At 34.4% G+C, this 27,103-nt stretch overlaps 1 protein-coding gene across 1 annotated transcript in view; it reads right to left on the reverse strand.

Annotated features, from left to right (window-relative positions):
- The window catches only part of CSMD1 (CUB and Sushi multiple domains 1), a 1,237,849-nt gene that overhangs the window by 210,776 nt on the left and 999,970 nt on the right, over positions 1-27,103 (reverse strand). The window contains exons 25-29 of the mRNA XM_075086937.1: positions 23,369-23,495; positions 20,703-20,905; positions 10,063-10,254; positions 7,281-7,419; positions 2,276-2,463 (exon numbers count right to left, since the gene is read on the reverse strand). Coding sequence (XP_074943038.1) covers positions 2,276-2,463; positions 7,281-7,419; positions 10,063-10,254; positions 20,703-20,905; positions 23,369-23,495 — 849 coding nt within the window. The remainder of the gene's footprint in view (positions 1-2,275; positions 2,464-7,280; positions 7,420-10,062; positions 10,255-20,702; positions 20,906-23,368; positions 23,496-27,103) is intronic.

The raw sequence follows: 27,103 nt of genomic DNA on the forward strand, positions 1-27,103 counted from the left end.
TGAACAATTATCAGTGGTTTTTTTTCCAGTCAATTTACATTTTTCAATAGCTTATTATAGTATTTTTCTTGTTTCTGTATGCTTACTACAAGATCACGGATGTTTGCATTTGATTGGTTATCTGCCCAAGGAAATTATATTGAGAGGATCTAACCAACAGCATTTTCTTCCTACCTCTTGTTAGTAGAACTCTGAATGAGCTGAATGACTCCACTGAAGTTTAGCGATGTAGAAGAAAAACTACCATTTCTAGAATTCACCATTTAACACTATTATGTTTTTAACCATGTATCGTGTTCAGTATTCAGTAATTTCTGATTCGAAAGCTGTTATACTATGGAATAATGTAAACATAAAAATTGTGTTGTTCCTTTATGTTTCATATTTAAGAAGATCTAATAATAACTGGAGCTTGATGGCTGACAAAATAAGCACAACAGTTATTTTCTGGCATGAGCTAATAGGTACAAAATCTTTAAGTCAACGTGAGTATAGGCATTGATTTTAACAAGACTAGGATTTCATTCATCATCTTCGGCAAGTTAAATTATAAAGAAAAGTAATGGGAGAAATAATTCATATTAGAAATGACTGTTTCAAGAATATGATTGAGGTGATCTTGAAATAAGAAGGATTTATACATACAACATTCTTTAAACTAAATAAATGAAAGCAAAATATTAGTACTGCTATATTATTAAATATGTTATACTTTTTCCTAGAAAAGGCTTCAACACAGCTTAGTCCCTTTAAAATCTATTAAAATATTGTGTAATATTGTTTTATAAACAATATTTTGCTAAATATAAGAACTCTTTAGGAGGGCAGGATGCATCTAATATAAATAAAGTCCATTATAGGAGGCAAAGATTTTATTAAAAATTTCCAAAGTAAAATTCATAGTTGAAGCTTATAGCATGCCTCCTTCCCTAACTAAATGTTAATAAAGCAAGTATTTTAATTAAATACTCAAGGAATATTATCAGAAAGCAAAACTGGATATCCATGTTCAGAAATGTAAAGTAATAAATGTTATATTAATTATTAAAATATAAGCCTAATAAAAATATTGATTTATTAGGCACAAACATACTGCCCATTGAGTATAATAACTTTTAAAAATATACTGTTCTGCTTTTATATGTTATATTTTTATTTTCTTAGTGTTGCATTTAGCTTCCAGTTGCATAAAGGCACACATATTAGACTATGCTGAGAACAGAAAATACACACACAGAATAAATGATTATGCATGTTTTCAATGGGCATCTTTATCTCTTTATCTCCTGCTCAACTTGTCATTTTCTTTCCTTGAGGTCAACAAGACTTCCTGGAACAAATATTTTTCCCATTTTATTTGTATTTTGTTTCAAGTTTAGGTAGGAACAAACACACTAAGGTTTAATCTATGGCAATGTGACAATTACTTTGGGAAGTAAAGCCTTGCCAACACGGAGAATAATGCATGATGCTGGATGAAAGATGAAGACTAAATATAAAAATTATTTAATAGTGCTTTCTATCCTCCCTCTCTTTCATTGGTATTTCTATATTCTTTAGATATTTTTGTTCCTTTATTTTTGACACATGTATTAATGTGGTTTGCTTCCACTGGCAAGAAGAAGCAGCTGAGGCAGCACCTCTGTGATGAAAAATAGCTTGATAAATATCAGCAGAGATTACAATCAAGCCAGAGACAGCATCTGTGACCAGAAAAGAATCCAGCATTTAAAGTGAGTGTGTGTGTTTAATAAATAGTCAGCGTAACCCATTCTCTGGCTAGTAATAAGTACTCCCCCAAAAAATGCAAATATTTTCCTGCAGTAGTTGTTCAAAAATGTATATGTAGATTCAACAACAAAATGGAAAGGAAAATGTATTGGTATGTGTCAACAAGGGAGCAGCAATAGTCATGTATTCTAATTGGGTAAGACAATTCCATTATTCTACAACTCTTTTCCAAATGCTACTTCCTCTACATCTACTACATCCTCTACATCTACTACGTCCTCTACATCTACTACGTCCTCTACTTCTACATTTTTTTCTGGATGATAAAAATGTGCATAGGTGATGTGAAGGACATTTCATGAAAGAGGATTTCTGTGTTCCTCCACACACTTACAGAAAATAGCTTTTAAAACCTACATTAATGCAAAGAAATATTTGGCAGTTCAGTATAAGTACATCTAAAAGTGAACAGATCTGAGTCTCAATAAATACTAAATAACATTTATTTCCCTTTATTTTCCACACATTATGGTTAGAACAGTACCTTTATAGTCAATGGCAAATCCTGACATTCCAACAGAAGCATCACTGCGAAAAGCCAGAAACAGGCTGTTACCACTGCTCTCTATTCTTTCAGGAGCTTGTGAACCTTGAAAACTGCCAATTAGAGGACTGTTGGAATCTTCCCCTTCATAAATATGTAGAAAATCATAACTAGGTTCCATATTGAAACTGAAAATAAAGGAAAAAAGAGAATTAAGTCTTCATTTCTTTTTCATGAGTTAAACGCTACTGTGAGTACTGCTGCCAGTCTTCTGCCTAACACATTTTCTTCTGCAGTAATAAAAGTCTTTTTAAATATAATTCACAGTGAAATTTACTAACTTTCAGTGGAGTTCTCTTTACCATTGTTTTGAACACCTTCAGTTTTCCAAAACATCTAGTATCAGGCCATCATACAGGCTCTGTCTACAGTCCATAAAAAAAAGAAGCATATCCTCCTACCTATCTTAAACACCTTCAAAAGATGGAATGAATCACCTGCTGTAGAAAGGCTGCCTCTTACCAGCGATCACAGGAATGATCCAGACAACTAGCTTAAATTAAAAGTGCAGCTTTTAGTTGGCTAAACTGGATGATCTTAAATCCAACCATACAAACATGGACTCACCATTTTACAAACAAGATCCTTTCAAATGGACAGACCACTACTCTGGAACTTGCCTTTGTTCATATCCAAATTACATCAGGTAATTATGATAAATTAAAGTGAATCATTATTCTCACTAAACCATCTCTGCAATGCCATATTTGATGACATTTATGTGTTTATACAAAACAATAATGAAGATAATATGAATGGAATGTCTTTCAGAGAAATTTAGTTGAGATGAGTTCTGAGACAACATAAAAACAGAGGCATTTATATCAGAAATTTATACAGAGCTAGATAAAAAGGATATACTAGGAACATTGAAAAAAATATAAGAAAAGTAGAACTACATTTTAAAAAGCAGGCAAGGGCTCAGTCAAGTGAGTGGATTTTTTATTCTTTCCAATTCTCTTTGTAAAACAAAATAATAAATATTTGGCATTTTTGCAAGTGTGGTGGTCAGCTGTTCTTCTTTCTATTACATCAGTTAGTACTGTTAGATGCAAACTTTTCCAAATCATGTAAAACAAAAAGGAATATCTTTAGCTAAGAAATCAGCAGAAAAAAAAATTCCTAAGTAACGTCAAATGGAAATGGCTTCATATAATGAACAATATTTTATGTTCTATTTTGAAGAAGCAACAGAAGCCAGAAAAATATTTGGATAATTTTGCTAAGACAGAGAATTTTTAGTTTAGAGTTAGAAGAGTTCAAAGAAGTAGCAGTCTACAGACCAAAAAAAAAAGAGAAAAAGCAAATAGTGCGAAGCAATGGTTTCCAACCTTTCTGTAGTCAACACACATTTGACAAAATATATTGCATCTCTCTATTAAAAACCCACATTCTCATCCTATGCAGACACTGCTGTCTTCTCAAAACCAGCTCCTTAAGAATAGTACAGGTCTTACCTGTAACATACTGCCTAAGAATGAAAAATTTTAGATAAAATGAACAGAAAATGATATGTTAATAAATCAGAGTTTGCAGATTTCAAAGAACCATTACCCCTCTCGATCATCTACCAAAGGTCTTGGGAGTCCGGGGAGGTCTCTGCTGACTTGAGTCTAGCCAATATAATTCCAATCTACAAAAAGGCAGTGAGGGAAGACCGAGGGAACTACAGACCTGTTACTCTAACCTCAGTTCCTGAAAAATTATGGAGCAGATTATGCTAGGTACTATTGAAAGGCATTTAAAAAATAATGCAATCCTCAGATACAATCAACATGGGTTCACAAAGGGCAAATCCGGTTTAACTAATTTGATATCCTTCTATGATAAGGTCAGCCGGCTTGTGGAGGAAGGGAAGGTGGTGGATGTCGTTTTTCTGGATTTTAGTAAGGCTTTTGATACTATCCCTCACAGCAACCTGCTGGACTGGTTGTCCAGCTGTGGGATGAGTGGGTTCACGGTGCACCGGCTGAAGAACTGGTTGAGAGGCAGAGCTCAAAGGGTTGTAGTGAATAGGGCTAATCCAGCTGGCAACCGGTCACCAGTGGCGTTCCTCAGGGTTCAATTCTAGGGCCAGTTCTGTCCAATATATTTATCAACAATCTGAAGGCCAGAGTGGAATGCACCATTAACAAGTTTGCTGATGATACTAAACTGGGAGGTGCTGTTGACTCTCGTGAGGGACAGGAGGGATCTAGAGGGATCTAGACAGATTGGAGCATTGGGCTATGATTAATGGGATGAAATTTAACATGTCCAGATGCTGGATTCTGCACCTGGGATGGAGCAATGCCGGGCACAGGTATAAATTGTGAGAGGATGTTGCTGGAGAGCAGCCCTGCAGAAAGGGACCTGAGGTTGCTGGTCCACAGCAGGCTCAATGTGAGCCAGCAGTGGGTCCTGCCAGCCAAGAGGGCAAACCACATCCTGGGGTGCATCAAACACAGTATAACCAGCCAGTCAAAAGGGGTAATTACCCTACTCTCTTTAACAGTGGGGAGGCCTCACGTGGATGAAGTACTGCGTGCAGTTCTGGGCCCCACAATTTAAGAAAGATGTGAAGGTCCCTGAATGCATCCAGAGGAGGGCAACAAAACTGGAGAAAGGGCTGGAAGGAAGGTCCTATGAGGAGCAGCTAAGGCCTTTGGGCTTGTCTGGGTTGGAGACAAAGAGGCTGAGGAGCAACCTCATTGCTCTCTACAGCTTGCTGAGGAGGAGAAGTGGAGAGGGAGGTGCTGAGCTCTTCTCTCTGTTACACAGTGACAGGGTGCATGGGAATGGTTCAAAGCTGCGCCAGGGGAGGTTTGGACTGGCCATTAGGAAGCAATTCTTTACCGAGAGGGTGGTCAGACACTGGAACAGGCTTCCTAGAGAGGTGGTCGATGCCCCAAGCCTATCAGTGTTTAAGAGGCATTTGGACGATGCCCTTAACAACATGCTTTAACTTAGTCAGCCCTGAAGTGCTCAGGCAGCTGGACTAGATGATCGTTGTAGGTCCCTTCCAACTGAAATTTCTGTTCTATTCTATTCTATTCTATTCTATTCTATTCTATTCTATTCTATTCTATTCTAAAAATCAAAGAACTTAGTGAAAGTATTGCAGAAATTGAGTTACTTCAGCCCTCACTTCTCTTATAAATCAGAGGGGGTTTGTGATAGTCCATTAAGTTATGAGTGTTCTAACATTATATTTTTAAAACTATCTCAATTTGCTTCTCTATTACAAAGTTACCAGCATGTATTTGCACACTTTTTCATGAAATATGAATCCATATTACTCTTATGGTCCATTTATAGTAAAAATACAGCATTTATTAAAAAAAGAAAGGTAGTCATAGTTTTCCATTTTCTCTGTTTGACAGCCATATACATACAGATAATAGTGTTGGTTTTCCCCTCCTTCTTAATTTGTACTCCAGTTTTCCTCTTTTTTTTTTCCTGAAGCATTCTAAAACTATTTACAAGATTAACAACCCCACAATCTACACCTTAAAAGGCCTTATAGGTCAGAAGATGGATGACTTTCCAAGAATGGTCTCCCAACATCAGGTAGTTTTGTAAAAGGTAGTGCCAAAAACCTGGGAAGCTATGGCATAACCTTTTTTTTTCAGATTTCTAAGGAAGATTTATTCCTGGACATTTTAAGAACTTCTTGCACAGAATATCATGTTTAGGAAAGAATTAGGTAGTTCAGTGTGTATTATAGGACTGCAATTATAAAATATGCTGGAAGTATAGCATAAACTGCAAATTCCATTATATTGCTCATACTTTTATTTCTTAAAATAGAATTCACAAATAAACCGGAATACTGAGTAACTATAGGTTTCTTTAATTTTACTTGAAATGGAGAATTTGAGCTGATTACTTAGGCAGTCCACAGAAATATGCTGCTCACCATACCACCAATCATGTGACATTTTCAAGAGTGTAATTAGTGAAGAACTATTCTCATGCCTTAATGTTATTTGATTTAATACCTGAGGAACAGAATTATCATATTCTTGATTGTGTAATTTCAAGTAACTTAGGCTTTTATTCTTTAATTTCTTGTGTATCAATATTAGAATACACATTGCAGTCAGTCAAGGAAAGAAACCGTTGTTTGGGTTCTTTTTGTTTTTTCTTTTGGTGTTGTTTTTTTTTTATAAAAAAAGGGTGTACATATTATACAACAAAATTCTAAGCATGCCACCATCTCTTCCTGAAAGCATCAGAATTCATCACCATTCCACAGAAGTCACCAGCAATGTTACTGTTCTTAGCTTAAAAATCACACTTAGGACAGAGAATCAAAAAAGAAAATTTACATTTGCAGACATATATATAGCAGGAAAGATAATTTTATAGGCCTGACTCAAATAGAAATGATAAATTAAACACATGAATATGACTATATCCCTGAAATTCAATTTGTCTTAAAAAGCTGTGTGAAAAATATAAGCTGATGATAGTGCATTCAGTAAATAAAACTATTTTAAAATTAGAGACAACGTTATCTGGACAACTTTTATCTCTTGACTAAGTAGACCAATTTTCCAATTTTTTTTTTCTGATCTATGCACTCCAAGCAAAGTGTATTTAGCCTGTATTTGTAAAAACCTTTAAGAACTGAGTTACAGAGTTTCCACTACAGTCTCTTCTATAAGGCATAACAACGTAAATCAAGCATTTCTACAAATTGTCATTGATTTTAAAAGATTTTTATTTCATAGGTCACAGAAAGTTTTGTTACTTAGGAATATATTCAATATGAAAATTGCCATATAACTATATTATTTTGTTTTACGTTATTTGGAAGCAATGATATAGCACATATTAGATGTCTGCTCCAGGACTCAGCCAGAGAATATAATTAGAAGCTTTAAGAAGTGATAAATGATGCCATTTTTAGATGTGACATTTAAAATCCTGTTAAACAGAGGCATTCATCTAGAAATGGTACCTTTTGAATATCAAGGCAATGACAAAGTCAGGGTTTACTTTTATTCTCCAGTCACATTCTTTCCCAGGAGGATAAGGCTGTGGATAGTTAGGTGATAAAATAACTCCTGCTGGGCCTGTCAGGTTTCCTCCACATGCAGCTGTCACAATGTAAAAAGAAATAGGAATACGGTCACATGTTAAATTCGCAAGCATATATAATCTGTAAAAGAGGAGTAAATTAATGTCTACATTTACCAAAAATAATAATAATTAAAGAAAACCCAAGAACTTTCCCACTTCCAGCTAGCAAACATTTTTCTATTTTCCTTAAAAAATGTGAGCTGTCATCATATTCAAAAGAAGCACAAGAAAAGTTCTTTCTAAAGGAATAAAAATATGAAGGTAAGTAACAAGTCCTGTATATTCTTGCTGTTACTTAAGCCCATCTCTATCAAGCTGAAGTATTTCTTATGTACTGGAAGTACTTTAAGAACTGGGAAAGCTAAATAGCAGGATTCAGGATGCAGTTTCTTTTGACTGTAGATGTAACACAAAAGAGTTTGATTCACTCTGTAAAGGTATTACCCAAATCAAAAATCAGACATTCATTTAGTTACCATAAATTGAATGTTGCTTTTAAACAGATAAGGAATTCAGCTTCTAAAGATGATAATCACATAGAAGTCAACATGGGCTGCATCTACATTACAAAGTCCTGCAAACTGATAGGAACACATCTGTAGTGCAAAACAGTTGGTACTAAGGATTTGGAATCTGCATTAAACATCTTAAAGAAGGATTTTTTCAGGCCATTTCTAGTCACTAGTGGTTGGGGTACATCAGATGCACTCATAGAACTCAGCTTGCAATTAGTTTCATTCAAAAGCTCCAAGAAAATTCAGAATAATGAACTAAATTGTGAGAAAGAAAATTACATGGAGACCATACTCCTAACCCAAATGAAAGCATTAATGAACCCATTCCCCTTGTGGTATTTATGAAAACAAACTAAACGCTTTTTCCGCCTCCATTATTTATGTATTTGTTTACTTATTTAAACAATTAGCATATTTCTGTATCTGGGTTTTTTTTGTGTCTGTAGTTTTGGTATTTTAGTCATTATTTTCGATCCAGGGTGTGTGTTTTTTGTGGTTTTTTTTTTTCTTTATTTTTTATTTCTTTTTGGTTTGATTTAGCCTGAAATAACCATGGTCAAAGTTATGAAGTACAAATAGAGCAGAAAACATTAAACAATAAGGAATGGAAGCTGAACAATGTTCAGAGTACTGAATAGTACAGTTATTAAATGTGAATAATTTTTCATTTATAAGTCATCATACTGAAACAAGCACATTATGGTAATTTTTAAAATGGCATAAAATGGCTTTAAAGAACCCTTAAGTTTTCTAATTTGTCTTGTCTACAGTAAGGATTACTCTAATCTGCTTTCCCCTTCAAAGTCATCTTGAATATATGGAAGAATAACAATATGTATATACTTTTTCCCAAAGGTACTCTCTTTTTCTTTCCTTCTTTATTTCCTTCTTTCTTTTGTGTTTTGGGTTTTTTTACCAGACTATAAAGAAATACAGAGTGATTACAATTGGTATTTGAAGAAAGAATATGACTCTTCTAGACCTTTAGACACCAGATGTCTTTTCTTTTTAATTTTTATTTAAATGATTTTAATTTGTGAATAATCCCAGTTTAGTCAGCATTTTTGTACTGTTATTTGTACATTGCACACAAGGTATTCCGAACATAATATTCAGATTACATGCTGCTCCAATTCTGCTAGACGATACAGAGTTAGAGACACCATCCTGCATTATCCTGAAACCTTCCTAGTATTTTTGAGATATCTGTAAACACTTTAGAGAAAAAGAGGGACTACAGTTGTTTGGGGATTTGCTGTTTTGGAAAGACCCTCTCCAAAATGGCTTGTAGAAAGGAAAAACATTATGCTTATACCAGTGCTATTAAAACGCGTTTTATGTGGGGATTGGAATCATTAAAATAAGTCTTCATTTAATTATAAATCAATAAGCAACAAAATCATAAAGATTTTAATAATCACGATAACTAGCAGATAATTTTTCACAGAGGTTGATTAATCTTAGAAGAGCTACACTGATGTCCTTAAAATACATATCAGCAAGAGTTTTAAGCCTATAATTATTAGTCTACTGACCAGAACCTCACAGAAACCTTTATGCCATATAGGACTACAGAACCAAGAATCAAAACTTGTTTCAAAGAAAGATCTCCCACCCTCTCCTGGTGTTATGGAAATATATCTCATTTCTTTCAACAGCATTGTCGCTTGGACCCTCTTCTCTGCATCTACCTTTCCCAACAAGAATCCTGCTTCAGAAAAAGTATCTTTAGCTTCCTAGGGATTGCACAGGATGGGTATTTAATCTACAAGAATTCATAAAATTTTCAGAATAAATAATGGACTCCAGTTTATGTAACTAAATTATGAAATTATTATTGAAGACCATTCTAATGAGAGCATTTTAATGAGAATTGTTTTTTTTCTAAATCACCTCTTCCATTTAATTATTTCTGTTAGACTGTCAATTTTAAACTTGTATGAAGTTTAAAGAGTAGAATAAAGTGAGAAAATGTATCCAAAAATAGTATTAATTTTGAGAATGAGGCTGACATTAACCATACATACAAAATAGCTGGGTTCTCCAAAAAGCTCACTCCAGCATGAGCATCATTATGTCCACTAGTTGAACAAGAAATCAGATCTGTATTAATCTTAAACAGAGACTAACATTTCATCTTATTACCTATGCACGTAGGAGGATCAGGTTGCCAGAAGAATCGGTTGTTCAGTTGCACACATGTAATTTTAGCCTGTCCTTGAAGTTGGTAGCCAGGGTCACATTGAAAGGTGGTAGTGTCTCCAGGCTCTCTGCTGTCTCCGTATCTAGTGCCATTCTGTGGTGTCCCAGGGTCATTACAGGTTGATGCAATAGAAGCTGTAAGGGAATGATGAAGTAAAAGCTTTAAGGTGTAGATATTAAACATCCATAATTAAAAGCACAATATTTTTATAACAGCATTCCAAACAGAGGTAATATTATTTACTCATCAGTTAATATAGGAAGGCATTTTATTTCTTATTTTTACAAGAATCTGCCCACTGAGATATGCCATGATTATGTTAGCTTCCTGCCAGTTTCCTTAGTACGAAGTAAGGCCTGCGTGGAAACAAACACAAGCTTTTCTTTCTTTTTTATTTTTCCCTTCTGTTTTTGTTTTTGTTTTGGGGTTTTGGATTTTGGTTTGGTTTGGTTTGGTTTTTTGTCCAGTTCATGCATCAAAAGAGCTAGCAACTCCTCTTCTCATGTCATGTGCTGGTTATCAAAAGAAATTTCTTTATGCACTTTGATTCCTTTTGTGCAATTGGGTAAGTATCATAACATAAATAACATTGTTCTATAGTCTTAATATCCTGCAGCCTGCAAATGCTGTTTAACCCAGCTGGCTGAATGAAATAGCCATTTTAGGTAGTCCTGAAGTTCCTATTTCAGGGGCAAGTAACAACTTTCTCAGAGTGTGCTCAAACTGAATCTAAGCAAAGTACCTCACCTATGTTCAGTCCCCTGAGTTTGGATATGGAATTTACTTTGTGAAAAAATAAATTCATTAAAAAAGGAATGTTAAACTGAGCAGAATAATCAGTATGGTATGACTTAAAACAAGTAATCATCCAGAAAGTTGATATACAAATCTACATCCACTATAGATTTGTGGAAGATGCCAGGTCTTTTCTACTAGCTTCAGGTATTCAACATCCTGAACTGCAGTAAACATTGCAGTGTTCCCAAAGAAAGAGAATTGCACTCTGTTTCCTACCAGTCCAGGCTGCTTCACCCAAGCATGTCTTTTTCCAAGAACTTACCACAGTTGTGAGCAAAAGCCAAAATAAGAGTCACAAACTGAGTGTCACAGTCACTATTAATGATATTGGTGTTTATCTAGAAGTAAGTCCCTCTACAACTGTCATCATCTTCATTCAACCAAGTTAAAACTTCTTGAACCCAGACCAAAGACTTTTTTTCTAAAAATGCTACACTACGCCCTTCTGCTCATCTCCAGTACTGCAAGGGAGTACTCGAAAAATGTGAAACATCAATATTAAATTATTGTCTTTTTTTTCTAATATAAACTATATACTTTCTGTGTGCTCACGCATCAGACAGCTGATGCATTCTTAAACAGATTTGTAACATCTTAATTCTACATTGGATGTCTTTTCAAGGTGTAATTTTGCTCTGATATCTGTAAGACATGATCAGACCAATGAGGAGCATTCAGAGAAAAACTGATGTAATTTATTAAAAGCATATATGCCATTGTTAGAACTGCTTTTTACCACTTTGTTGGCTGATGATCTAATATTGTTCATTATCATATTTGGCTGCACCATTCTCCAACAGTCTCTGGGAAAGCAATGACTATGTATTTCTGTATTTTGAGCAGTATGTAGCACTTCAAGTACTTGGAGTTTAGGATAGCATTACAAATTACAGGCCAAAAAATAAGAACATAAAATATAATTCTTTATGTCTGATATTCACTTTCTATTGTTTTAAATAGAAGGGTACAGTCTCTTCCACACCTCCTATAAATGACGTGTGTTAGTGATAAAAATCCATCCTCCCTGCTCTATTTTTTTTTTTTTGGGGGTGGGGGGGTGTGTGTGTGTGTGTGTTGTGTTCTTTTTATTTTTTTCTGTTTCAATCCCAGGAAATATTAATACTTCATTAAAATGATTTTTTTAACTCATTCCAAATTGTGCAACCCAAAAGTTTTCATAAGATAAAAGAGCTCCATCACTACCACCACTATGCAACCTTTTTGACCACAATGTGCTGGTAACCCATTTTCTGTATTAATAACTGCATCTGCTCCTTCTGTCCACACCATTAGAGTGTATCACTACAAGAAACAGCAGGAGAAACTAAACATTTACAAAACTGAAAGAGTTACCAAGTTGTACAACTGAAAAACTTTTTTTTTCTGTGTTGTAGATTTGCAGAAGACAGAAAGGTTGAAAAAATAATGAGCAAAATGAGAAACAAACATTTTAGATTGCTAAAATGGTTTTATGCATGTTCTAGCAAATACGTTATCACTTAGACAAACTACAGAAACTGTAAAACAACCCTATATAAGAATTCATGGTTGATGATAACCAACACATTACAAACACAGGAGCTTTCTTTAACATTTTATTATTAATAATTTTTTGACCTTGTTTCCATTCCAGATATTACATCTCGTACCTTGGGATGGTTATAATAGCTAAATGAAGTAAAAGACATGGCAGGTTTGTTAACAATGGTAGACTTTTTTCCACCAGAATTTATAAGCATCAATCCAAGAATTAAAGTAATGGCTGTCACTACTAATGAGTACTGGGTAAGCACTCCCCAGGCACCACTCTGACAATTTACCTGACATCCCATATTACTAAACGTATACTTGGCCACAGGGGAAGGAAAGCATGGTCATGACCTCAGAGAAGTTATTTCTTATTTGACAGACAGTAACAGCTCTAAAAAATGGATCACGATAGTGCACATCAGTTAAAGAATGATAATACTTTCAATTATATGAGCATAAGCCCATCTCTGTCATTAGTATCTTTTTCTAATATATCTCTGAAAAATCTTAATTTTCTCCTTAAGAGGTTATGCAATATAATATCTCAGCAAATATTTTTCCCATTTTGACTGTGTCAAGTGTGCACCAATTATGAAGGACTGATGCTTTTTAATATTCATTTCACTGTTAATGTCAATTTATTGTATACAAATTTCTAAATTTTAAAAACAATGACAGATGTTTGATAAGCACCAAGATGTTCTTTACACTTTTGTTCTTGCAGCCTCAGAAGTTATTTTATGTATTTGAAATTAAAAAGCTTCCTATCATGCCAAATACACTTGATACTAATAAAACAAAACACCAGATATTTGAACGCTGATATATCATCTCGTAAAGTGAACATTCAGACAGACTGTCAACTTTTCAACTTGCTTCTTTTCCAATTTGTTTTACTTAGAACCATTAAATCATAGAATCATTTAGGTTGAAATAGACATTTAAGATCATGGGGTCCAACCATTCATCTAGCACTGCCAAGTCCACCACTAAACAATGTGCCTGAGCACCACGTGTCTTTTAAATACCTCCAGCGATGATGACTCAGTCACTTCCCTGGAAGCCTTTTCCAATGCTTGACAATCCTTTCAGGGAAGAAATATTTCCTAATATCCAATCTAAAACTACCCTGGCACAGCTTGAGGCCATTTCCTCTTGTCCTATCTCTCGTTATTTAAGAGAAGAGACCTACGCTCATCTCGCTACAACCTCCATTTGGGTAGCTGTAGAGAGCGACAAGGTCTCCCCTCAGCCTCCTTTTCTCCAGGCTAAACAAACCCAGTTCCCTCAACCTCTCCTCATAAGATTTGTTCTTCAGGCCCTTCAAAGGCTTTGTTGCCCTTCTCTGGAGACGCTCTAGCAAATCAATGTCCCTCTTGCACTGAGGGGCCCAAAACTGAACACAGTATTCAAGGTGCAGCCTCACCAGTGCCGAGTACAGGGGCACGATCACTCCCTACTCCTGCTGGCCACACTATTCGTGATACAAGCCAGGATGCTGTTGGCTGCCTTGGCTACCTGGGCACACTGCTGGCTCATGTTCAGCTGGCTGTGACCTAATATCCCCAGGTTGTTTTTGGCCAGGCAGGTTTCCCCACTTTTCCCCAAGCCTGTAGTGCTGCATGGGGTGGTTGTGACCCAAGTACAGGACCCAGCACTTGGCTTTGTTAAACCTCATACAATTGGCCTCAGCCCATCGATCCAGCCTGTCCAGATCCCTCTGCAGAGCCTTCCTACCATCAAGCAGATCAACACTCCCGCCCAACCTGGTGTCATCTACAAACTTGCTGAGGTTGCACTTGATCCCCTCATCCAGATCACTGATAAAGATATTAAACAGAACTGGCCCCAACACTGAGCCCTGAGGAATACTGCTTGTGACTAGTTTCCAACTGGATTTAACTCCATTCACCACAACTCTTTGGGCCCAGCCATCGAGCCAGTTTTTTACCCAGCAAAAAGTATGCCCGTCCAATCCATGAGCAAGATTCCCAGGAAGTTCTGTAGTTGGATGAAAATTAGAAGTCTATTAATGATTCATTTGGTATTGTCCAAATATCTAAGTGGTATAGAGGTTATATGCATTGCTGATAAGTAATACAGACATTTAAAACCACCAATTCTGTCATTGAACTTCTTTTGCAACATGGTTTTTTCTTCTCAGTCCCTTCACTAATATGTAGACATGCAATTAATATCTAGTTTACATAGCTATAAGAAAGATCATGTTCATGTTGTGATCTAGCATTCCCATATATATTTTTCAAAAGGGCCTGAGGAATTCAGAAACTCAAAGATGAATGTAATTAAAATATATATGCTGTAAAGAAGGGAGAGCAATAACTACATTTTAGACTCAAGGATGCTAAATCAAACCAAACTCCATAGCTAGACTTTTTAGAAATGGCTGAGAAAAATTAGGTGCCTAAAATGGCATAGACAGGAGAGGGGATTTGAATCCATTATGCTGGAAAAGAACTAAATCATTGCTTCTCAGTTCTTGCACATGTGTTCTAATCAGTAAGCTACTTGATACTCAGTGGGTTATAGAGTAATACTCTACAGATTTCCCATCTCCTACTGTCTCATCTGGTCAGAGTGGAACAAGCTTCTATGTACATGAAACATGAAACTAGAGGTAAGTGCTAGAAGAATGCACAGCTGGAAAAACTACAGATTGCTAGGGAGATTTCAGACCTCCATATGTTGGCAGCCAATGTGTTAAGCCTCTCTGTTATTAATTTAATAATCTTCCAGAGTCCCATTTTAGATCTTTTTTTTTTTTAATTTGGCCCCCCAATTACATTTTCAAGGTTGATTTAAAATTTCACTGAAAATCAATAGGAGACTGTTTTTGAGAATGTGGCACACTGTATATTTGTGTGTCTGTAGCCTTCTGAGCAATATGTTAGATATGTGCCTAATTTATCTTTCACCTGAAGGACACTTCTTTTTTTATCAGTTTGTTTAGCCTGTAATCTATTGTAGCTCAAGAAAAAAACCCATCACCTTCATCAATATCAATTTCACTATGTCTATGGCAATCATGTAAGCTATTTGATGCATTTGCAGCACAACACCAAGTTGTTGTGCAACTCTATTTTTGCTACTCCACATGGTTATAAAAATAATAAAGACTTTTCAGGGTCTAGGCTTATAAATTGCAGGCAATGCACAAGCTTCCCCTGTTTACTGCGTTATGCCTGCATAATAGTTTTGAGAAGGATTTTGGCATATCAAAGCTGAGAGACTGTACATAGGATTCGCAGTGATTTCAAACTAACAAACATTTCCAAATATGAAAGAATAGTGTTTGTTTAAAAAGTATCATCTCATGTAATACATCTATATGTACAGACTAAGAACTGTGCAAATTAGCATCAACTACATATTTAAAGATATTGTATTGTCCAATAATGTAAAGAAAAAAGAAACCCAAATGCTAATGCAGCCTCTTTCATTAAGTCTGAGGTACAAAAGCTTACAAGTTTAGAGATAACCATCAGAATAACCTACAAGCTTCATTTCTGCTTAGTTCCATGGGAACCAAATTAAGAACAGCTACCCCCACGAGTCTGAGGAGGCCTTGCCCAGGCTATGGATTAGAAGATGGATAGGAATGCTTTGACACAGTTTCATGCTAATGAGACAGTGTTATTCTGAGCATGCAACGCAACATGTGTAGCATCACAGAAAGCAAGAGAAGTGACTGAACTGTGAAAATATTAGGTTGCAGACTTTAAAGGGGAATCCTACACTCTTGTGTCTTGTGTCCTTTTATTTATTTTAACAAGGGATGTCTTAATGGATTTCATATTCTTTGAACTAAAAATTTAGTTAGTTAGTAGGGCAGTTATATGGTTATGCATGTGTAAATTTCTTTTAAAATCTATTTTTGTGCTAACTCCCTTTTCTTGAAAATTCAGTTGTGAATCAAACTGGAACAATTGCATGATGAATCCTAGCAATGAAGATTCTGCCATGGAAATTCTTATTCTACTTAAATGTAGTAGCTCAGGCCATTAAGCAAGTGATTAAAAGATATCTCAGCAATAAAAGAACAATTTACAAGACAACAGTACTCTAACAGTTCAAGATACTCTAAGTTACTGTAAGAATTACTGTAGACAAATGATCAAATGGAATTATAGAACTGGACAGAAGCAGGCATCATTGCTTAAACAGATTTGTCAGATTAAGTCCAGTGTCATTAGGAACTATCAAACAGAACTACTGATACTTAAGCTCTTGTCAGAGGAAGTAAGATATCAACAGATATATTAATATCAGACACAATAATTTCCAAATAATTATTCTAAATAAGTGGTTGGTATAAGTTGCTTATTTTTATTATCATAATTGATGATTTGTATTCTTAAGATAAAAGTTTAGCCAGGCATCTTTACTTATCTCTGTATTTCTCTGCTTATCTCTGCATTTAATTCAAGAGCAAATTTTATAAATATTGGAGAGCAAGCAAACAACAGAAAAAACAAAATTGGACTAAACCCACTAAACAAATGTCTTAATTTTCTATCTTAACTTTTAATAAAGTGAGTGTCTGAAGTTATTCTAATAAGATAGAAATATTAAAAAAATTTGAGAAGTCTTTGCTAATTCATTAACTTTTTGCTAGTTATTCTGTATTAGCACAAAAAAGATAACATTTCTGTTTACATGGAAGCAGAGACAGGTATATTGTTAATTAAAGTGTGTGCTTACAGAATGCTGTGACTATGAGAAATTTACAATGACATAGAACCAGAGGTAGGCATAGAAAACCATCACAGATGGGTCTGACTCTCAAAAAGCCAGGCATTTCTAAAAATGTTTTTTTCCATTATAAGAAGAGTGTGAATAATCCTTTGATGTATTATAGACTTGAGGAGCATAATGTATGAAACCAGCAAAGGAACTATGAATGTATCATTTAGTTTAAGAAAAGGATATAGCAATATTAAGTTACAACAGCTGAGAATTTAGTTCAAGAAAAAAGGCTAGGCTAGAAAGGTAGAACTACTATTAGGTATTGTTAATATAAGGCTGAGTCTGTAAGAATGATAATGAGACTTCCAACTGCCTGTGCTTGTTTCTATAATCTGCCACTTCAGTTGGTTTTGTTAAGTATCAACTAAACAAATTATATGGTTAGATATGAATAAGCAAGATGGATCTGCTTCAACATAGGTGGCTAGTCTCATTTGAGATGCCTTACAATATCCGTGGTATCTGCACAGGACTGGAAGATATGATCAAGGACTTCTGGCTGTGTGACATTCTAAAGTTGCAGATGGAGACTAACTGGGATATTTTATGGCATCTCAAAGGAAATTAGACACCTTTAAAAAGACAGGTAGGATTCATTTCACCTGCCCTTAGATGTCCAGAAGTTTGATATTTAGTGTATGCTAGTATAACTAGACCTATAGCTGATAAAAAGGAAAAGGCACCTTCAGAGAGAGATTTATCCCATTTACCTTAGACATGTAGAACAGAATTAAGCTAGGTTAGAATTTGTCCTTTTTTTAATGGTTTTTTCTGCCAGTAATTTTGTTTTTTTGCAATAAAAAAGCCAAATACCTAATTTGCCTATACCTTTCTTGTGTTCAGTTTTTGTATGTTAACCAGAAAGAGTTGGTTGACATCCCTGGCTTGTAATACATAGTTTGAATGTATTTAACCCCCAGAGTAAAGGTCAATTTTGTACAGTGAACTTCTTTTTTTTTGTCCTTTTATGCATGATTAAATGGTGATTAAGTTTTAATGAAAAGCATTAGGCTGATTACAATTAACATAATCACTCTTGTCGGTTCGTGTCCTCATGCTCTATATTCTGAGCTGAGTGGGCAAGACAAGGCACTTTTAATAGTGTTCAAACATTTTGTAAGCTTCAGCCACTTTTTTTCCATTAAAAATACCTCTAATTGAATTTACAATCAACAGTAAGTAATTTATAGGTGATATTTTCTGTTCTACCTTATAGTATCTTTTCCTAGCATCTTTTTTAGGCAGATGCAATAAAGGCCTTCTAGAGTGCAAATAATAGAAAAGAATCAGCGCATTTACAGCACTATGAAACAAATTCTCCAGCTGAAGGTTAACACTTTAATGCATTGTCTTTAAGCTGTTCGTTTGACCTGATACTCTCACATGTATATACTTTGTATGGTCCCATAACTGGACATTCATTGACGGAGACACTCATCTCAGTTGCATAATCCAATACAGAAGTTGCAGAAGTGTAAGACGTCCAGATTACTGAAGGTTTTCCAATCTTCTGCAATTCTGCACCTGAAGTTTACTTCTTGGATTGTAATTAATATTTAAATAAAATATACTCATTAATAAATGCGACACTTGAAAATCGTTCAAGTGACACAAAGACACAAAACTTGGACAGTTACCTTCACAGACCTTGTAATAAAACATCTACATCTGCAATTACCAGAAAAAAGTTTAAGCAACTCAAAACTCTTCTATTCATTGAGTTACAAACTACTAAAGTAGTGAAAGTTCAATATTCTGTGCAGCTTTGCTATAAACTGGCTTACAGTTTGAACACAGGATGAATGCTAAAGCATGGAAAGATCCTCAGTTAGCCATAGATTAATTAGTTTAAATCCTTTACAGATCAAGGCCACAGTGGTCTGCCCACTGCCTCAAGGAGACTAAATAAACTAAGCTCTGATTTTTGGATGAAATATTTTAAATTTACTTTAACAAATTCCTTAAATCATATTTTTTACTCCTTACAATTAAAAAATTAATAAAACATTCCACTTTTCAAGCAGAGTGAATGAAACTTTAATACAATTTTCCCTTTACTTGAGCTGAGGCATTCAGTTCTTCACCACTAATTCCAATTAATTCCAGTAAGACATACACTGCAATTGCCAGAATGATCACCAAGTGCATCCATAAGATAGTATACGAAAATGGCAAAATCCGTTCTTCACCCTTAAAGCATTAAATTGTCTCCTACTTATTATAAGTATCACTGAAGGTCAAAGAATATGTTGGCAAATCTAACTGCTTAAATAATTAATCCTTTCAAAATTTGTGCATAAACATTTTCATATAATACTACATAAAATGTGTTTGCTAGCCCTAAGAGAGTAAACACCCCCTTCATTTCCACAAATGTAAAATTTAACTTTTTTCAAACAACATGAAAAGCAGCATATTATATAGCACACTAGTGAGAAATTTTAGAAACATTTATTCTGTTCTTTGTCTTGAATTCATTTTGCATACTTTTAACTAGGTATCTTAGGGCTGATGAAAGAGCCTGTGGTTTGGGGGGTGCAACATTCAGAAAAATCAAGCAAAATGAAGTAAACAGGTAAATGTAAAATGCATTATTTAGAGAGCAGAAAACCCCAAAGTATATTTCCTCATGCAAATAATAATGCCTGAATACTTATTAGTGCCTTTTACTTCTGAAGGATAGCACCTACAGAGAAGGTTTTAAATAATACTCCTACTTTCAGATGTTTTATTAATCCATAATTTTCCTATGTTCCTGAGCAGAAATACACTTACATACATCATATCTAGATATATAAGGGGGGAACAACCGAGTCAAAGATAATGATGTAGTCTCCCTGCAGTCCTACCCTCCACCATAATACCATAGAAAAACTCCACATACTCAGCTTTACAATATTGATCACATACAAAATATTGATCACAGCACCTCTGTATACAGAGGAGCCTTCACTTTAGATCTGAAGATGAATTTGCTTAGTTTAATAGTAAGTTTTTAAATGTATTTCAATATGGTAAGATATATTTTATTCTTCAGTTAAATCATGTACACAAGCAGTGGTTAAGGTCATAAAAATGATGCATCACGCAACCAACGTTGTGAGAAAAAAAAACCCCAAATAACATAAAGTATAAACACAAAATAATATATTATTAGGTAGCACTGGTGGGAACATTTAAAATATCAGTGCAGAAGAAAACTTATGTATCTACAAACTCCTTTTGACTTGTTAAATAATGCTAATGAGATAATGCTAGGCATGTGGTTGCTGTACAAAACAAGAAACAAGAAAACATTCAAAGCAATTCGAAAAATTCACCCTAGTTGTAGCTCTTTGCATAAATATATAAAATAATCAAAATAATATAGTCCTTTTTATAAAGACTGAGGAAGTTGTCAGATGAGAAACAGTTCATATATATAAGAATAATGTATAGAAACAGTGTATATAATTATTGTATTTGAGATAAAAAAATATTTACATACTTGAAAACTGAATCGAGAAGCCTGATTTGCTGATGAAGAAGTCACTGTCAAACTGTAATGTTAATGAGTTGAAAGTGCTGTGAATGTCCTCTGGAAGGGCTGAGCCACTCCATTCTTTCAAAAGTATGCTGCTTTCAATGGGCCCATCCCATACTTTCAAGATGTCATGAGCGACCTCAGTGTCAAAAACAATAAAATGAAGACTGCAAAGAGAAAGTAAAAGCACTGCACTTTACTCATTAAACATAATTACACAAAACTCCAAGCAATCATTCCCAAACTGTACTTAGTTTTGAGTTGTTTAGGACTGAAGAGGTGGGGGTCCTAAAGAGTTATCCATTTCTCTTGTTGAATGAGCTGGTCTTGTAAGAGAGGTGCTATTTGGTTCTATAATTGCCTGAATTACAGAAACCACCATTATGGGTCATATAGTAATTGTTCTATAAATTAACTTATTTTTATGATAGATATCTTAAGGGATAATAACTATGATTTCATCCAAGATTTCCCCTCTTTATTCAAATAAGGATACCAAGAACACTGATTGTCTTCAATCACATGTAACTGAAAAAAAAAGCAGTAGCTACTGGACAGCAGCATGCAGAGGACAGGGAACTCTGTCAGCATGGCATTTTCTTTCCTATAAAAACCTAGAAAATATATTATTCTATCTTTGATTTACGCCAAAATTCATAAAATATAAAATTTTATTATAATAGAACAATCTGTATTTATCTCCAGGTGAGGAATTAGATTTAGAAAGGTGCTCAAGAATACCATGCTATTAGTCAAAATAGGTGCATTGACTTCAAGTTCTGACTGTTTACAATTTTAACATTGAAGAAATCTAATAGGTAAATATCAACACCTTTTTTTTTGTTTCAAATAAGTGTCCTGATATTTCTTCATTACATTTGACATTAACTTGAAATCATTAATTTCAAAGTTGTAATTTAAATGTAAATGATTCATTGAAATCACCTATGATGGAGCGAATTCTTAGTGAAATGGGGTTACTAAAAATAAAAAATTAAAAACCTCCCAGTGAATAACTAGCCATTTGTTTGTATTTTCTGTATGTTTACTTTTTTAAATTAATAATTTTCATTTAAGTTATCAGTTAAAACTATTGTCCACATAAAATGAATAATGACACAACTTACTCTTTGCTAACTTTTTGCTCTAAATAAATAAATAGCTAATATTCTAAAGTAACACATTTACTAGAAATCACATATTTCTTTCCTGTCACTGGGGTATAAAACTAACCTCTGTTGCATATCATTAAACATATTAGTATACTATTTTTTTTTAAATGACAGAAATTAAGATTCTCTATCTTGATTAGAAGTTAAATGTTTTTGTTACATTCTTGCTTTCACAGCAAATTCCTGTTCGGAGTGGACAAACTACCTTAAATATTGAACAGAATTTGCCATTTCAAAGTTTTTGAATCTGTGTGTTACTACAACAAAACTGAGCTGAAATAGCCTTTAAATATTGGTATTCCTGCCACTTGAGTGATTTAGCTATGCAATAACAGCAAAGTATGATAGTCGTCCTTGTCGGTATGTCAAACTGATGAGGAAAAACTGTTTTAAAAGTTCTTCTTGTATTACTAATTTCTTTCTGCCTGAGTTCTTGAATCCTTCCATCATCTTTCCATAAATCATTATAGAAATTAAAGCTGTATACTCCATTATTCAGTTCTTGGCATGCACCTTTATTTCATGCATTAGTCACCAGTTGTGTTTCTCTCATTTTCTGTATTCTTCTAATTTCTTCCTTTTTTTGTTATGCTGCCTAATTTATGTGGAGGAATCTTCAAGTCCTCCTCTATTAAGCATTTTCACAGTCCTGTAAGCATTTCTTATTACAATCTCATCATTTTTCTCAAATTTGATTATTCTTAATGTCTTCTTAGATCTTGCTGGTCTTATTATTCAACTGATTATAGGAAAAAAATCTGATAGTTACATAATTCAAAATGTTCTATATGTTAAGAATGATATGACAGAAAAGAGCAGGAATGGAAAATGAAAACCCTTCAGAACTGTAGCTTTATAGTTTTATAGCTCTAATCTCTGCTGCTACTGTTGTCAAATCCTCATCAGATCAAAATATTCATGACAAAAAGACAGTTCCTAATAGATACCCAACAAGGTCCAAGAAGCCTGATGTCTGAGCACCTCTGGCAGAGTCAGGAACTTCACGGCTGCTTGAGGTAAAGTATTTAAGAAGTAGTGTTGAATAATTATATTAGTTTTAGAACAAATTATTACTTTGAATGTGACAGTAAGATATAAAAGAATGCCATTACAATGACTCAGGGGAAGAATTTTGAAACCACAGTTGACAGCTTGGCACTATAGCTTGTTTACAGCTAGAAAAAGGCACTGTTTTGCCACACTGAAGATATATAGGCCATATCATCTAACAGAATTCACAGTTCTGAATTAGATGCCTAGATGTCCCCTACATGATTTAGGTACCAGGTTCCCTAGAGGGATGGCATTCATAAATGCCAGCATGACAAGCATCAACTTTATTAATGTAAGGAGGAGTTAATAAACAAAAAATTGTGTAGAAGAGTATGAGAATTAAGGCATAGACTATAATTTCTAAAATACTGAAGTCGACAATGAATACTGAAATTAATAGTATACCTTATTGTCTTTCCTGGATCCGCTTCTATAATCCAAGTGCAATGAAGATTGTTGTCATATGGTGCTGGGTAACCAGGGGACAAAATACGCCCTGATGTAGCAGCATGAATTCGACCACCACACTCAGCTACAAAATAAGCAAGAATTACATTTTTAACAAGATCATAATATTCTGCACTCCCATTTTCTGTCCATTCTACGTCTCTCTGTCTTCTGAAATGGTAATAGAATGACCTAATATCTCTGAAATAATACACATACATATAAACCAGGATGCATACATGAGTTAAAATTGCACATATAATGATCTCATTCCTACCTTGTTATAAAGCAATAAACCATACTTCTGTGATTATGTTATTTTACCAACAAGAGTAGTTCAATATGAACTGCGACCACAAAAGCACAATTTTAACATCAGCAAGAGAGCTAAAATACCTCAGAAATATCCCATCTAACATGCCTGGCTTTTCTAAGTAACACTGAATGCTCAAACTCAGACTTTACAGTGTTGGGTTTTGTAATTAAAATTGTTTTCTCTAATTTTTTGTAATTTTTTCTAATGTCAAAATACCTTCAGTTTGATGTTTTCAAGTTACTTCCATATAACATCAAATTTAATTACATCAAAAAGCAGCTATTATTGCCTAGTAATTTCCTTTAGTATTTAAAAATTTAAATGCCATATGCCCACAAAGAAAGTAAATCAGAAAGCTATGATTTGAAAGTATGCCGCGTCTGGTACAAAACATTTTTATTATCAATTCTATCTTAACTTTGTGGAGAGACCACAATTTGTGGAGAGAAATGCAGTGCTAAGCATCCAGAATCAAATTCTTATGTTGCTTGTTTAGAGCATCATGCTGTTGTCTGGCCAGTATAAAATTGCACCCTGGTGAAAATGGAACTGTGTAACAGTCAGATACCACTGAACCAAAGAGGATCAGTAACTCTTCTCTTAAGTGATGTGCCTAAATTCCTGCTTCATTTACAGTGTTGCCTTACAAGTAGTGGTATTAAAAAATGTTACCATGGGGAACTCTTCAAGCACAGCTGTAAAGAAAGCATAGTGTAAGCCACAGGTGATAAAAGAACCACGGCAGTTGGGCCAAGAAATCTATCAGCAACATTCCTATCAAATAATAAGTCTTATACATGCCACCAAGTCACTGCTGGCAACCAAATTGTTACCAGGACGGAAAATAACTGTAGAGGTAACTGATTTACTTACCTATCCTGCTGGTTTGATGACTCAAACACTACATATTAGTTACAGAACCACAGCAGAAAGCTGCTTTAGTATATAATATTGTCTAACATAAGCTTTGTCTAAGATTTCAGTTAATTTTCATTATACAAGGAGTTCAGAATGCAATAATTGCTGTGATACATAACTACAGAAAATGACTGATACAGTAGTGTATTTACTAAGGAACTTGAGATTACTCAGTGAAACCAAAATTATTTAAATTCAAATTAATTGACAGATTTGCTTTAGAATTCTGAGAATACTCATTTAGAAACAGAATGCGTAATAAAATTTGTGATGAAGCATTACATAGTTCATATATTTTTTTAAAAAAATCCATTTTAGGAGCAGATCAAAAGTAAATTTTCAAAAGTGATTCTAACCAAAAATCCAGAAGGTTTGTTTTCCAGTATGAAGAAGTGAGCACCCTGTAAAATCACCACCTCAAAGAATATACTATATAAAGTAAATAACCATACTGTAACTAATAGAAGTGACTTACATTCAAAAAAGTTCTATAATCTTCCAGAGAAGGAATTACAGGAGTTAACTGACTTTTTTCATTAAGGCTTAGATCACAGAGAAAATGAAAATGAATGCTAAGAACAATATACCAGTGTATCGCTGAAGATGACTAGTGTAGAATATGTGGAATATGTCTATGTATGGGCTTGAAATTTTTTGTGAATGAGAGTGAAATGATAGTAAAGACAATGAAAGCAAATGTCACCAGAGACAACAGCAAATATCAAATGCTGATCTAAAACACAACAAGCAATAAAGGTCTGCACAAACAGGAGGATATTAAGAAAATATGTCTAAGAAACAAAGTGACATTTGGAAGTTCAGGGCAACTTAAGAAAAAGGAAAAAAAGGAAGGCAGTCAAATCAGAATAGGCAGAGATAAAACTGTGGTAGCATAAGAAAACTGAAGAAAGAAAAGATTATGTAAATAGCACTGGAGGGGGAGGGAAGAGAGCATGAAAGGATCTGCAGATGCTTTACTGAGTTTTCGGAGATCTTCATGACAAGTTTTCCTGTGCACAGAACAGTAGGAAAAAAAGGTAACAATTTAATGAAAGTAATGGACTGCTTGTGAAAGGCTGTTTAGAAAGATTCACCTTTAGAAGATTTTCAGAGAGAATGATGAGCATTTGGGTTCTTGGGGAGCTACTTAATGTTTCAGAAGAGTTTTAAATTGAGAAACAGAAAGAGGGAGTTTATACAAAACTAATGCAATACCCAAATTTTATTTAAAAGATAGAAACAAGGACAGCAAATAAAAATATATGTAAAGAAATAAAGGCACATAGAAAGGTAGCTTTGTGGTTGAAGAGACTGAAAACAAGAACAAAATCTGTCTCAGGATACTAAAAGAGAATTGACTATTCTATTGATACCAGGACATAATTCCACTTAAAGATGAATTGAGATCCTCAAGAAATAAAAAATTTTGGAACAAGTCATTCCAAAAGCTTAGCAACAAAATACAGAAACCAAATCTACTAATGCAAGGTACAAAATCAAAATATAATGAGAAAAAAAAAAAAGCAGCAATCGTAACTGAAATATAGAAGCTTAAAAACATCCTGTTATCAAGAAAACTGGAGATAGAGATAGAGGAGTTGAGGGAGCGTTACATAGTAGTGATGCAGTAAACTAAATAAAGTCAGCATGAAAAAACATACCTATCAGTCTAAAATATTTTGGAGAAGGGTTATGAAAGATGTTCTACAGAAACAAAGATGGGAATTTTCTTTATATTCACTTGATCCTGGGTTACCTATCTTCCTCCATGTCAGATTGGAATATACATGTTTTGTTTTGTTTTGTTTTGTTTTGTTTTGTTTTGTTTTGTTTTGTTTTGTTTTAAATACAGCATGGTTGAGATTTTAACATCCCACATAGATATTAGAGCACAAATCATCATACTAAGAAATGGAAATAGATCGATGGATGGATTTATTCACCTAATAGACTTGGAACCAAGAAGTATTTTAGAATTGACTCAAATACTTACTTGATGGTGAGGACAGGCACAAGAAAATATCACAGAAAATGACCTCAAAGTAATGACTTCATTTAAATCAAATAGGGACACGGGTGAAGGTAGGACTGATTATGACTCTTGTCTACAAAAGGGCAAACTTAGAGGAAAAGGAAGGTAGCCAATTAAACTGAAGAGCCTGAGGACTTGAATGTATAAAAAGCCTGGAAAAGTCTTTAAATCAAAACTGGAAAGAGTTGTTTTGACCTGTCATGTATATAAGAGAAAACTTAGATATAATTCCAGAATCAAGTGGGAAAAATAACACCTCTACTAAGACAGCAGAAGTGCTGTTCATTTATGTTTTTCTGGCACTTACCCTCTGGATAAGCTGAAATTTTGAAAGGAAGGGAGCTTGCTGCTTTGTAGACTGTAGGTCTGTGAATGTGTTTAGCAGGAAGCAGGTGTTGGAATGGAGAATGTAGCACCCAATATGGGA

The sequence above is a fragment of the Phalacrocorax aristotelis genome, chromosome 3, assembly GCF_949628215.1.
Source record: "Phalacrocorax aristotelis chromosome 3, bGulAri2.1, whole genome shotgun sequence".
Taxonomy (NCBI): domain Eukaryota; kingdom Metazoa; phylum Chordata; class Aves; order Suliformes; family Phalacrocoracidae; genus Phalacrocorax; species Phalacrocorax aristotelis.